Source organism: Marmota marmota, unplaced genomic scaffold, assembly GCF_001458135.2.
Source record: "Marmota marmota marmota unplaced genomic scaffold, marMar, whole genome shotgun sequence".
Taxonomy (NCBI): Eukaryota; Metazoa; Chordata; class Mammalia; order Rodentia; family Sciuridae; genus Marmota; species Marmota marmota.
The window spans coordinates 1,234,028-1,246,838 of record NW_026000143.1 but is presented as its reverse complement, the minus strand read 5'-3'; the positions used below and the strand labels follow the sequence as shown (position 1 = coordinate 1,246,838).

General features: G+C 48.8%; 1 protein-coding gene across 3 annotated transcripts in view; it reads left to right on the top strand.

The window, feature by feature from the left end:
• Hmces (5-hydroxymethylcytosine binding, ES cell specific) overlaps positions 1-12,811 on the top strand; it is a 42,135-nt gene that overhangs the window by 167 nt on the left and 29,157 nt on the right. For 2 of the 3 annotated variants that reach the window (XM_015506748.2, XM_048786264.1), the window contains exons 2-6: positions 553-762; positions 4,474-4,617; positions 5,422-5,547; positions 8,825-9,009; positions 11,646-11,841. In XM_015506748.2, coding sequence (XP_015362234.2) covers positions 580-762; positions 4,474-4,617; positions 5,422-5,547; positions 8,825-9,009; positions 11,646-11,841 — 834 coding nt within the window. In that variant the 5' untranslated portion in view covers positions 553-579. Of the gene's footprint in view, positions 7-552; positions 763-4,473; positions 4,618-5,421; positions 5,548-8,824; positions 9,010-11,645; positions 11,842-12,811 lie in introns of all 3 variants that reach the window. The other variant, XM_048786265.1, reaches the window with a different exon arrangement.

The following is a 12,811-nucleotide window of genomic DNA, read 5'->3' as shown; positions in this document are numbered from 1 at the left end:
CCCGAGGTGAGCGGTGCCCCTCAGCGGGGTCGCCGGCGCCTGCGGGGACAGACAGAGAAGGGCGGGACCAAGGGTCGCCCAGAGGGCAGCGCCAGGGGCCCCACTGTTTCTTGGCTGCTCCAGGAAACCCACCTCCTCGGGGAGTTGCATCCGGGCAACTATTTGGGGAGCGTCCGATACTTTAATGCAATTAAATTAACTGCCAGGGCCGCACCGTGGGGCCAGGGTGTTGAGCCAAAGGGGCGGATCCTTGTCCTGATGGAGCTTGGGGGTCCCGAGTAGTAGAACCTGGAAATCGCAGGAGGACGCTGTGACTGAGAGCTGACATTTCACCAGGCCATCCCGATAGGAGGCCGAGGCAGGAGGATCGCGGGTTGGAGGCCAGCCTCTAGTGAGGCCCTCAGCAACTCAGCGAGACCCTGTCTCTAAATGAAATACGAAAAAGGGCTGGGATGGGGCTCAGGGGTTAAGCACTCTGGGTTCCATCCTTGGTAACAAAAAAAGATCTGATATTTCTTGTGTAAACCTTCTCCTGATGTTTTGTATTTAAAGGTGGTGAGAGGGAGGCCGAGCTGAAGAATGTGTGGGCGCACCTCCTGTCACTTACCTAGAGATGTCCTCACGAGAGCTTGTGCCTATCGCGATCGACAGGGCCAGCAGCGACTCCCAGAGTGGAGAGACCCCGAGAAGTACTACCCCTCTTACAACAAGAGCCCCCAGTCCAGCAGCCCGGTGCTGCTGTCTCGGCTGCACTTGGAGAAGGTAACCAGTTGGATCCCGACTGGACCAGTTTCCACTCAGCAGTACTAGGGATGGAGCACAGGGGTGCCTTACCACTGTCCTTTTTTTAGTTTGCTCTTTTATTTTTTAATTCGATGATACAGGGTTTCAAATAATAGAGCCACTAATTTAGGATTACATTTTGTTTTCCTAAATTGGACCCAGGGATGCCTAACCACTAAGCCACATCCCCAGTCCTTTTATTGTATTTTATTTAGAGAATAGGATGTTCCTGAGTTGCTTAGAGCCTTGCTAAATTGCTGAGGCTGGCCTCCAACTGTGATCCTCCTGCCTCAGCCTCCCTAGCTGCTGGGATTACAAGCGTGTGCCACTGGCTGGCTGGGATTACATTTAAATCAGCTTTTATCTATATATTCTGGCCCCCAGATGAGAACCACTCTAGACCTTAATGAAAGTAGTTATATTATTGCTTTATAACCTGAGGACTTGATTCACTATTCCCCGGGGCTCAATTTAAGTGCATTCGCTATACTGGACATGCTAGCCATAATGCATGCCCGATTTCTATAAGACTTTTATTTGGAGGGAAAGTTTTTTTTTTTTTCTATTTTTTTTATTTAAGGCAGCAACTCTGGACATGGTGGCTCACACTTATAATCCCACAAATCTCTGGAGGTGGAGGCAGGAGGATCACAAGTTCAAATCCAGCCTCAGCAATTTAGGAAGGCCCTAAGCGACTTAACAAAACCCTGTCTCAAAAAATAAAGGCCAGGTGCAGTGGCACACGCCCGTAATCCCAGCAGCTAGGGAGGCTAAGATAGGAGGATCATGAGTTCAAATTCAGCCTCAGCAATTCAGCGACAAACTAAGCAAACTCAGCAAGACCCTGTCTCTAAATAAAATATAAAAATAGGCTGAGGATGTGGCTCAGTGGTTGAGTGCCCCTAGGTTCAATTTTTGGTACCCAAAATTAAAAAATAAAAGGGGGGTGCTAAGGATGTGGCTTGGTGGTTAAGCACCCCTAGGGTTCAATCCCTGACCTCCCCACACAAAAGAGGAGACCCTCAAAGGGGAAAGGAAAAGATGAGACATATTTAAAAGGAAGACAGAATTTAGAAGGAAGGGAGATCAGTGTGTGAGTCTTCTATGCTGTTAGCCCCTAGCTCTCTTCCAAATCCCTGAAGACTTACTGAATGGAGGTCCACTGGAAACAAAATATTGTTGAACAGAAAGATGGGGACTTGTCCTAGGTTGCCTGATCAGCAAAGGCAAAGCTGGAACTGAATTCCCGATAGCAATCCCCATTCCAATTAATGGATGCTAGAACCAGAACTAGTCACTGTTAGGAATTTTCTAATGTGCTGTTAGACCCTACATCTCATTAATAAGTTTGGTTACGATTTCACGGTTTAGATGGGTGAGGTGGCACGTGCCTGTCATCCCAGCAGCTTGGGAGGCTGAGGCAGGAGGATCGCAAGTTGGAGGCCAGCCTCAGCAACTTTTGGAGACCCTGTCTCTGAATAAAATATAAAGCGGGCTGAGGACGGGGCTCAGGGGTTAAGCGCCCCTGGGTTCCATCCCTGGTACCAGAAAAAAATAAAAAAAGATTGCCTGCGTTTCATAATTTGATAAATATTTCATATTTCATATTTCTCAAACCTGTAATTTGTGAAACAAATTAGAAATACTTCAGCAGTTCATTTGGCCAGCATGCGCATCTAGATTGCAGTATTTGCATTTGAAACCGCCACTTTGCAAATTGCTTCCTCTTTGATCTATCCACCCCAATGCCCCCAGCTGTTCTGTTGAGGGACCAAAATGGAAAAGGTGACTAATACCAGGCACTACCCTCAGCACTTGGGCTTCTCACCCACTTCCTGTTCATTGTCCTCACGTGTGGGTTTGGTTTACAGTTGTCCAATGAACCCACTCAGTTAAAGGTCACCAATAGAAGTGGTGAGAACAAGCCTCACCCTAGGCACTGGTGACATCATCCTTGCTATGTTGCTGAGGCTGGCCTCTAACTGTGATCCTCCTGCCTCAGCCTCCCTAGCTGCTGGGATTACAGGCGTGGGCCACTGGTGGGAAGGGTCAGTGCAGGCTAGAATGTTCAGCAGCCTCCCTAGCCTCTGCTCAATAGGTACCAAGAGCACCCCCCTATGTCACAATAACCCAAAGTGACCCTGGCCATTACCAGAAGTTTCTGGGTGTTGCGGAGAGGTATGTCAGTGTGCAAAGTTGAGAACTCAGAGGTAGAATAGTTGTCTTGCAGATTTCTATTGAAATTGAAATCTGAATTCAGTTGATTGGCTTTTTTTTTTTTTTTTGTACTCAGGATTGAACCCAGGGGTGCTCAGCCCCTGAGCCCCATCCCCAGCCCTTTTTTATGTTGTATTTAGAGACAGGGTCTCACTGAGTTGCTTAGGGCCTCACCGAGTTGTTGAGGCTGGCCTCCAACTTGCAATCCTCCTGCCTCTCAGCCTCCTGACTGGGTGGGATCACAGGTGTGTACCTGTCATTGTTATTTTTTTGTTTTCAATGGACCTTTATTTTATTTATGTATATGTGCTCCTGAGAATTAACACAGGGCCTCACATGCTAGGCGAGTGCTCTACCACAGAGCCACAACTCCAGGCCCCGTTGTTATCTTGAATTCTTTTTTTTTTTTTTCCAGTTCACTCGAGCAGACACTTATTGAGCACCTATCAAGTGCAAGGCACTGTGCTAGGTGCCACAGAAATACAAAGAGGGAGCACAGACGGTCCCTGCCCACGAGGAGCTCACAGTCTAGAGAGGGAGGTGACACAGTACACAGTCAGCTGCAGCAACACCAGCCAGAGCCACACGTGCTGGAAGCGAGACACAAAGTGCTGTGGGGCCACAGAACACCATGGGGCTGCTTCTAGTCAGAGAACGGGCAAGGATGGGCTTCCGAGGAGGAAGCCATCTGGAAGAAAGGCATTTCTAGCAGAGAAGAGGTACAACACAGGAGGAGCCCACAGGAACTGAGGAAATCTGTGTGGCTGGGTACAGTACACAAAACGGACAATCAAGTATGGCCAGAAGGCAGACAGTCATGAATTCTAGGCCCACGGGCTCTGAACTTGGTGCTCTGGTTACAACATGGGAAATCACTGAAGAGTAAGAGGGTGGCCAGAGGGGGGTTTCTGGAAGATAAACCCGGAACACTGTGCATTCTGGAGAGGGGGGAACTAAAGAGGTAGGCTGAGCAGTCAGGAACCAATGCCCTTGGAGAGGGCTTGAGAGCGACTAATAGGCAGTGGTAAGCAGAGGGCAACCTCACAGGGCCCTCAGAGAGAGTGCATGGGGAAAGAGAAAGAACAACAGATGCAGGACAAGGGTTATCTTGAATTCTTAACAATATCCTGTGGCCAGGTGTGGTGTCACTCACTTATCCCAACTGCTTGGGAGGCTGAGGCAGGAGGATCTCAAGTTGGAGGTCAGCCTCAGCAACTAAGTGAGACCCTGTCTCAAAATTTAAAAATAAAAAGGACTGGGGACGTGGCGTAGTGGTTGAGCACCCCTGGGTTTTACTCCCTAATACAACCACCAACAACAAAAAAATACAAGTAGGAATCTAGAAAAATCCATGTACAGGCTTCCTTGTGTATCATCCTCCTATGTCAGCCTCCCAAGTGGCTGGGATTATAGGCATGTCCTTCCACAACTGGAAAATTTTGTTACTATTATGCTCTCCTTTTTCTGTGGCAGGGCGCAGACTCATCAGAGCGGGTCATTGCCCCCATGCGATGGGGCCTGGTCCCATGTTGGTTCAAAGAAGCCGATCTTTCCAAGATGCCGTTCAACATCACCAACTGTCGCAGTGACACCATTTTGGAGAAACGGTCCTTCAAGGTGGGGAAAGGCACACACTCCTCTTTTTTCCTAAGAGCTATGAATGCCTTGTATGCCTGATGAATAAGATTAGGTTCTAAAAAATATTCCCAGTTGTTCATGTTGAGTGCAGTTGGTGCCAGACTTTACAACAGAACAGTCACATCTTATGTTCTGTGGATTACTGTCCTCTGGGAGGCAGTTTTTATTTTGAGGTTCTCATGTACTTGTGATCCGATGAGAGGAGTGAGGGATGGATGTAGAACAGGGGCCTCCTGCGGAGCCAAGGCAGCTAGGGTGATTCTCTCTTGTCAGTGCTTGTGAACACGCCAGAAAGATTTTAAGACACCTCACTCCGAGGGGTAGGCATGAGTCGATTAGTAAAAAAAGGAGAAACCGGGTGTGGTGGTGCATACCTGTCGTTCCAGCAGCTGGGGAGGCTGAGGCAGGAGGATCACAAGGTAGAGGCCAGCCTCAGCAACAAAGCGAGGCCCTAAGCAACTCAGTGAGACTCTGTCTCTAAATAAAATATAAAAAGGGCTGGGGACGGGGCTCAGGGGTTAAGCACCCCTGGGATCAGTTTCTAATACCAGGAAAGAAAAAAGCTGGATCTAAGTGAGGTACACAGAAATTAACTCAAGGTCACATGCTAGACCTGGATTTTGTATTATGTTTGCGGTCCTGGGGGTGGAACCCAGGCCAGGGCCATGGGGACCCTGTTCCTGGCTCACCCCAGCCCTGGGCCTGGTTTTCACTTAAGCTCTTCGATGCCTCCTGCGAAGCCACAGGGTACCACTGAGACCGTATCTTCCTCTTCTCTCTCAGGTGCCTCTGGGAAAGGGACAGCGCTGTGTGGTCTTAGCAGATGGATTCTACGAATGGCAGCGGAGCCAAGTGACAAGCCAGAGTCAGCCCTACTTCATCTATTTCCCCCAGGTCAAGACCGAAAAGGTATCGGCCACAGCGGGCTCTGGGAAAGAAGGGACCTAGAAACAAGTCAAGGTCATTGATTTAGTCAGCTTTTTCACTGCTGTGACTCAGGGACCCTCCAGCACAACTGCAGAGGGGGCCAGTGGACGTGGGGCTCAGGGTGTCCCAGGTCCCAGTCCACAGACGGCGGCCCCACTCCTGGGACGAGGGGAGGCAGGACATCATGGAGGAAGAGTGTGGGGAGGGAGCAGCTCCCATGGGGACCAGGGAGCAGGGACTCCACTCTCCAGGGACAAATAGGGACCCCAAGCCATGGCCCCAGGGCTACCTCCTCCCCACACCCCACCAAGGGCCACCAGGGGACCCCCAGGGAGCCATTCACTGCCAGGATTCAGGCCTCACACCCCCTCACTCCTCCTCTGGACCTTCCTGTATTGTCCCCATGGGAACTCTGGGGACACTCACAGCCACACCATCCTGTCTGTTGATCTTCATGTCTATGTCCCTGTGATCCCAGCTACCTGAGGACATGAGGCAGACAGTTCACGAGTTAAATCCCAACCTCAGCAACTTAGTGAAACTCTGTCTCAAAATAAAGACAGGGTGTCGCTGAATTGCTGAGGCTGGCCTCCAACTTGCGGTCCTCCTGCCTCAGCCTCCCAAAATAAAAAATGAGACAAAGGGGGCTGGGGTTGGGGCTCAGTGGGAGACCACTTGCTTAGCACGTGTGAGGCCCTGGGTTGGATCCTCAGCACCAAAGTAAATAACTCAAATAAAAGTGTTGTGTCCACCTACAACTAAAAACAATATGAAAATACAGGACTGGGCTGTGGCTCTGTGGTAGAGCACCTGCCTAGCCTGCGTGAGGCACTGGGTTTCCTCTTTAGCACCACACAAAAGTAAGAAAATAAAGCAAAGGTCCATCAACAAGTGAAAAAATATTTTTTTTAAATATTTTTTTTAGTTGTACGTGAACACGATATCTTTACTTCATTTTTATGTGGTGCTGAGGATCAAACCCAGGGCCTCACATGTGCTAGGCAAGCACTCTACCACTGAGCCCCAATCCCAGCCCTGAAAAAATATTTTTTTTTAAAAATACAAAGACGAGGGGGCTGGATCTCAGTGACAAGAGTGTTCTCAGGCTCAATCCCTGTACCACAAAAAATTAATTCACAGATCAACAAAGTCCCCTCTTAAAGTACAATGATTTTTAACATTTTCAAAATGTCACACAGCCATGATCACCATCTGATTCCAGGACATTGTCATTGCTCCAAAGACAAGCCTACTAGAAGTCACTTCCCTTACCTCCCTGTCCCCAGCTTTAATCCCCATCTTTTCTTTCTTTTTTTGGTCCCAGCAATTGAACCCAGGGATGCTTAACCACCGAACCGCATCCCCAGCCCTTTTTTTATATTTTATTTAGAGACAGGGTCTCAGTAAGTTGCTCAGGGCTTCACTAAGTTCCTGAGGCTGGCCTCCAACTTGCGATCCTCCTGCCTCAGCCTCCTGAGCCACTGGGATTGTAGGCATGCGCCACACCACACCTGGCTGACCGTCTTCATTGACAGGTGCGGGCTGGGGCTGTATCTGGAAAGGGAAGAAAGTGTATTTTGTGGAGTTTGGATCTCTGGCATGGAAAATATTTGGAAAACACTCATTTGTTACCTCTTTGAGTATTTCTTCTCTTTTTCTCTTGGCTTCCTGAGATCTGGTGTCTTCCTTTGGTGCTGGAGATGGCCCCCCAGGGCCTGGAGTGTGCTGAGCTCACACCCCACCACTGGGGGGCGCTCTGGGCCTGGGGTTCCAATTAGAAAAGCACTAGATGCTTTGGTTTTGTCCTGTGGATCTTGGATGAGCTCTTCTGTATTTGGTTTTTCTATTTTTTGTGAATCACTTTAGATAATTTTTATTGCTGTCTTCATTTGTTGTTTCCATCTCTCCCAATTTTGTTTTATTTTATTTTGGGGTACCAGGGTTTGAACCCTGGGGTGCTTAACCACTGAGCCACATCCCCAGCTCTTTTTTATTTTATTTTTGGGGGGTGACCAGGGATTGAACTCAGGGGCTCTCAAGCACTAAGCCCCATCCCCAGCCCTATTTTATATTTTATTTAGAGACAGGGTCTCACTGGGTTGCTTAGGGCCTCACTAAGTGGCTGAGGCTGGCCTCCACCTTGCGATCCTCTTGCCTCAGCCTCCTGAATGGCTCGAATTACTCATATGCACCACCACACTTGGATTCCTCGAAGTTTCTTCCCTCTTTCCACTCTTTCACATGAACACCCCGTAAGGTCCACGGAGAAGAGCCTTCAAGCTGGTACAAACTCCCCCAGTGACTGCAGTGCTTGGGGGTTCTGTCTCCCTCAGATTTGCCCATACTCTGCTTTTAAGAGTTTGATAATAGGTGGGTACTGTGGCACGTGACTGTAACCCCAGCCGCTCAGGAGGCTGAGGCAGAAGGATCACAAATTTGAGGCCAGCCTCCACAATTTAGGGAGGCCCTAAGCAATTTAGCAAGACCCTGTCTCAAGACAAAAACTAAAAAGGGCTGGGGACATGGCTCCGTGGTTGAGCACCCCTGGGTTCTGGGGTGTCACTAAAAAAAAGATGATATATCTGACTTCTTAATGGCTTGCTGGTTTGTACAAAGGCCCTGCCTTCCTCCCTTTGTCACAATCATCTAGTATTTCCATTCCGCTTCCTCTTGGAGCTCCTGTCTTAAATTTTCAGCACACTGGTTGCTCAGCAACCTCACTTCTCTGATGCATTTAGAGAAAATTATGATTGTGGAAATGATGCGGCTTTTTTCTTATTGTTAAGGTAGAAGTGATATTTTTTCCAGCTTTCTATATTCTAGCTCCTAGACTCAATCTTGAATAATAAGTAGGAGTACAAAGAAGAAAGGTCAAAACCTGTGTTTTGGGCAGAGGAAAGTTACTTCAGCAAGAAACAAGAGTAAGCCAGGTGCAGTGGCCCACGCCTGTCATCCGAGTGATTTGGGAGGCTGAGACAGGAGGACTGAAAGTGGAGGCCAGCCTCAGCAATTTAGTGAGGCACTAAGCAACTCAGCGAGACCCTGTTTCTAAATAAAATAGAAAAAGGGCTGAGGATGGGGCTCAGGCCCCTGAGTTCCATCCCTGGACACCCCTCAAAAAGAAAAAGAACCAAGTTGCCCAGGTTGGCCTTGAACTTGGGATTCTCCTGCCTCGAGTACCCGAGGTTGCAGGCGTGTGCCGAGCTGTCCAGCCTGCAGAGGTGGCCTCTGAGCGCATCCTCTGCCCTTGTACTTCTAGGCAGAAGACGCCACCGGGGCTGTGGATAGCGCTGAGACCTGGGGGAAAGCTTGGGACAATTGGAGGCTGCTCACCATGGCGGGGATCTTTGACTGCTGGGAGCCCCCAGAGGGGGGAGACCCCCTGTACTCCTATACCATCATCACCGTGGACTCCTGCAAAAGCCTTACCGACATCCACCCCAGGCAAGTCACGCGTCTCAGCCTTGGGTCCAGAAAGATTCCAACAAGGGTTTGTCCTCTGCTTTTAGATAGGCAGCTTCCGGAAAACTAAAATTGTACAAAATATAGTTATCATCAGTCCAGCTACAACATAGGCACAAACACGGCTGTGACCAAATTACCTGACAAGAACCAATCAGAGGCAGGCACGGTGGTACACATTGGTAATTCCAGCAGCTGGGGAGGCTGAGGCAGGAGGATCACAAGTTGGAGGCCAGCCTCAGTAACTTAATGAGGCCCTGTCTCAAAACAAATGAAGAGGTCTCAGGGACTGGGCTTGTGGCTCAGTGGCAGAGCACTTGCCTAACATGCATGAGGTACTGGGTTTGATCCTCAGCACCACATAAAAAATAAAAAAAAATAATATAGTGTGTCCACCTAAAGCTAAAAAATAAATATCTCAATAAATAAATAAATAGGGGCTGGGGTTGTGGCTCAGTGGGTTCCCTCTCTGGGACCAAAAATAAAACACAATGACAGAGCAAGGACATAGCTCAGTAGAAAGTCCTTACTTGGCACAGGAGGTCCTGGGTTTAATCAGGAAAAAAAGAAAATTGAGCCAATGAATAGCCCATCCCCAGCCCTATTTTGTATTTTATTTAGAGACAGGGTCTCCCTGAGTGGCTCAGGCCTCGCTTTTGTTGAGGCTGGCTCTGAACTCCTGATCCTCCTGCCTCAGCCTCCCAAGCTGCTGGGGTGACAGGTGTGTGCCACTGTACCTCGCTCTATTTGATTTTGAGACAGGGTCTCCTCGAGTGGCCTAGGGCCTCGTTAAATTGCTGAGGCTAATGTTTTGAACAGCCAACAATAAAAAATTAAAAAATAAAAAATAAAAAATTGCTGAGGCTGGCCTCCACCTTGCGATCCTCCTGCCTCAGCCTCCTGAGCTGCTGGGATGACAGGCGTGCACTGCTGGAAATTCCTTAGTGCCATTTCTCTCTGTACTGTGGCTTCTCCCATCCACAGAAAGCTCTGGAAAGCAGAGTCATGTTACCCACCAAACCCATCATGTGTATCTCGTGCTTTTTTCTTTATGAGAGAAGTTAATTCAGTCCAAATGCTAAAGAATCTTCTCATGCCTTCACAGTATTTGGAAAGTGGTTCCAGCCGGGACATTTATTTTTACATCCTTGTCACTGATATGGATTTGTCTATACCCGTTGCTCTGGAGATGATCATGTGTTCTCTTTTTTCTCTCAAGATGCTTTATTACTTCAAGCTTCTGTTCAGTATTTAAAATGCTTCCATCTGCAATGACTCACTGGGTTTTTTGTTGTTTTTTTTGATAGAGGACACAATACCTTTATTTTATTTCATTTACTTATTTATTTGGTACTGAGAATTGAACTCAGGGGCCCTGGACCCCTGAGCCCCATCCCCAGCCCTTTTTAATATTTTATTTAGAGACAGGGTCTCCCTGAGTTGCTTAGGGTCTTGCTAACTTGCTGAGGCTGGCCTCCACCTTGCGATCCTCCTGCCTCAGCCTCCTGAGCTGCTATGATGACAGGCGTGCACCACTGCACCTGCCTTTATTTATTTATTTTTATGTGGTGCTAAGGATCAAACCTAGGGCCTCCCACGTGCCAGGCAAGCGCTGCACCCCAGACTGCCTGGTATGTTTGAGCCAGGAAACTAAGACATGTTTGAGATATTGAGAGAATGAGTATGTGAGACTGTGTGTGTGTTCCTACAAGGCTCAGTTTCTCTGGGGCCCTCACATTTCCTCAGATGAAATTCTGCAAAAGCAAATGCAATATATTCTTCATACTCCACTGGATCCCCGAGATCTCAGCCACATTGGAAGAGATTTGCAATTTCCAAACAGACATCCACAGAGCCGCCTGCTTGGGTGACACCTTCGCAGTTATTGCCACATCTGAACACTGGCCTCGGTGGTTTTGGGGTGTTCTCCTGAGAAGAACGTACTGTTCTCCCTGGTGCTGTTGGCCTGGTCCCAACCTGTATCTGCACTTTCATATGATTTTCTATTTTGCTAATTAGCCTTAAACAATTTCCTATATTTCATCAAAAACACTTTTTTGGGTTGGTTGGTTTTGGTATTGGGAATGGAACCCAGAAACTGGGCCACATCTGCAGCCCCCTTTATTTATTTATTTATTTTTTTATTTTGGGACACGGTCTCACTAAGTTGCTCAGAGTCTTGCTAAGTTGCTGAGGCTGGCCTCCACCTTGCCATCCTCCTGCCTCGGCCTCCCGAGCCACCGGGATGACAGGCGTGCGCCACTGCACCTGGCTTACTGTAGGCCTTTCTCATTTGGGGAGGCTGGAGATTTTTGTAGAGAGATCTAGTCTTTAAATTTAGGCTGAGGCCTCAAAGAAAGTTCATTAGTTTTCTAGAATGTTCAGTGGCTTGCAGTGGGATTGGTTGTAGCCTCTCCACTGTGTTGCGTGACACTCATTCTGGGGTCTCCATGTTGACTCTGGAGCCCTCTTGGGTTGTGCCGAGGGGGAGCCTGTCACACGAGGGACGGAGGGCAGGCCAGCTCCTCCTCATGGCCTGTCACCTACTAGCTGACCGATCTCTCTTCCCTCTCCTACCCCACAACCTTCCCCACCCGCCCTCCTGACCCATGGGCTAGGATGCCCGCCATTTTGGATGGAGAGGAGGCTGTGTCCAAGTGGCTCGACTTTGGAGAGGTGTCTACCCAGGAAGCCCTGAAGCTGATCCACCCCACAGACAACATCACCTTCCACCCTGTCTCCTCCATGGTGAACAACTCCCGCAACGACACGCCCGAGTGTGTCACTCCTCTCAGCCTCGTGGTCAGAAAGGTAAGGGGGCTTGTGACCATCATGGTCCTTGTATATGTGTCTGCGTGTGTACCGGACACAGAGCCCAGGGGCACTTAACCGCTGAGCCACATCCCCAGCCCTTTCTATATTTGATTTGGAGACAGACTCTTGCTAAATTGCTTAGGGCCTCGCTAAGTTGCTGAGGCTGGCCTCTACCCTGTGATCCTCCTGCCTCAGCCTCCCAGTCACTAGGATTACACCACCAGGCCTGGAGCTCAACTGGTTTTCTTTATTTCAATTGTTAAAGGGACACAAGCCTTCCAAAACATGGAGGGACACAAGGAATAAAGGTAGCCTAGCATATTTTCAAAACAAATACGAACAAAATTTAATTACCTGTTGAACAAAATGCCTTTTCGATTCTCTCCTCTCTCAAAAATCCATGTGATAAACCAAGACAGAAACTACCAGCAACTACTCAGAAGCCAGTTTATTTTGAGACAGGATCTCGCTGAGTTGCTGAGGCTGGCCTCCAACTTGTCATCCTCCTGCCTCAGCCTCAAGAGTTGCTGGGATTATAGGTTTGCACCCCTGGGCGCAGCTGAGTTTGGGGCACAGTGACCTCTCAGGAGACACTCCACCCCAGACATCCATGAAGCCTGTGCCAAGACCACACAGATGTAAACTGAATATATGGTCCTGCTGGGGGCAAATACCGCACAGCCCACATCTGCATCCTCATTTTGCTCAGCTCCCCAGGGACTTCAGACATACACCCCCGTGATGACACAAAATCAGTCAAGAAAATCAAATTACCAACCGTACCAGCTCCATTAAAACAACACAAGGGCTGGGGCTGGGGCTGGGGCTGTGGCTTAGAGGTAGAGCACTCGCCTAGCAGGGTCAAGGCCCTGGGTTCGATCCTCAGCACCATGTAAAAATACATAAAATAAAGGTATTGAGTCCAACTACAGCTAAAGAATACTAAAATAACACACACACCCCCCCCCCC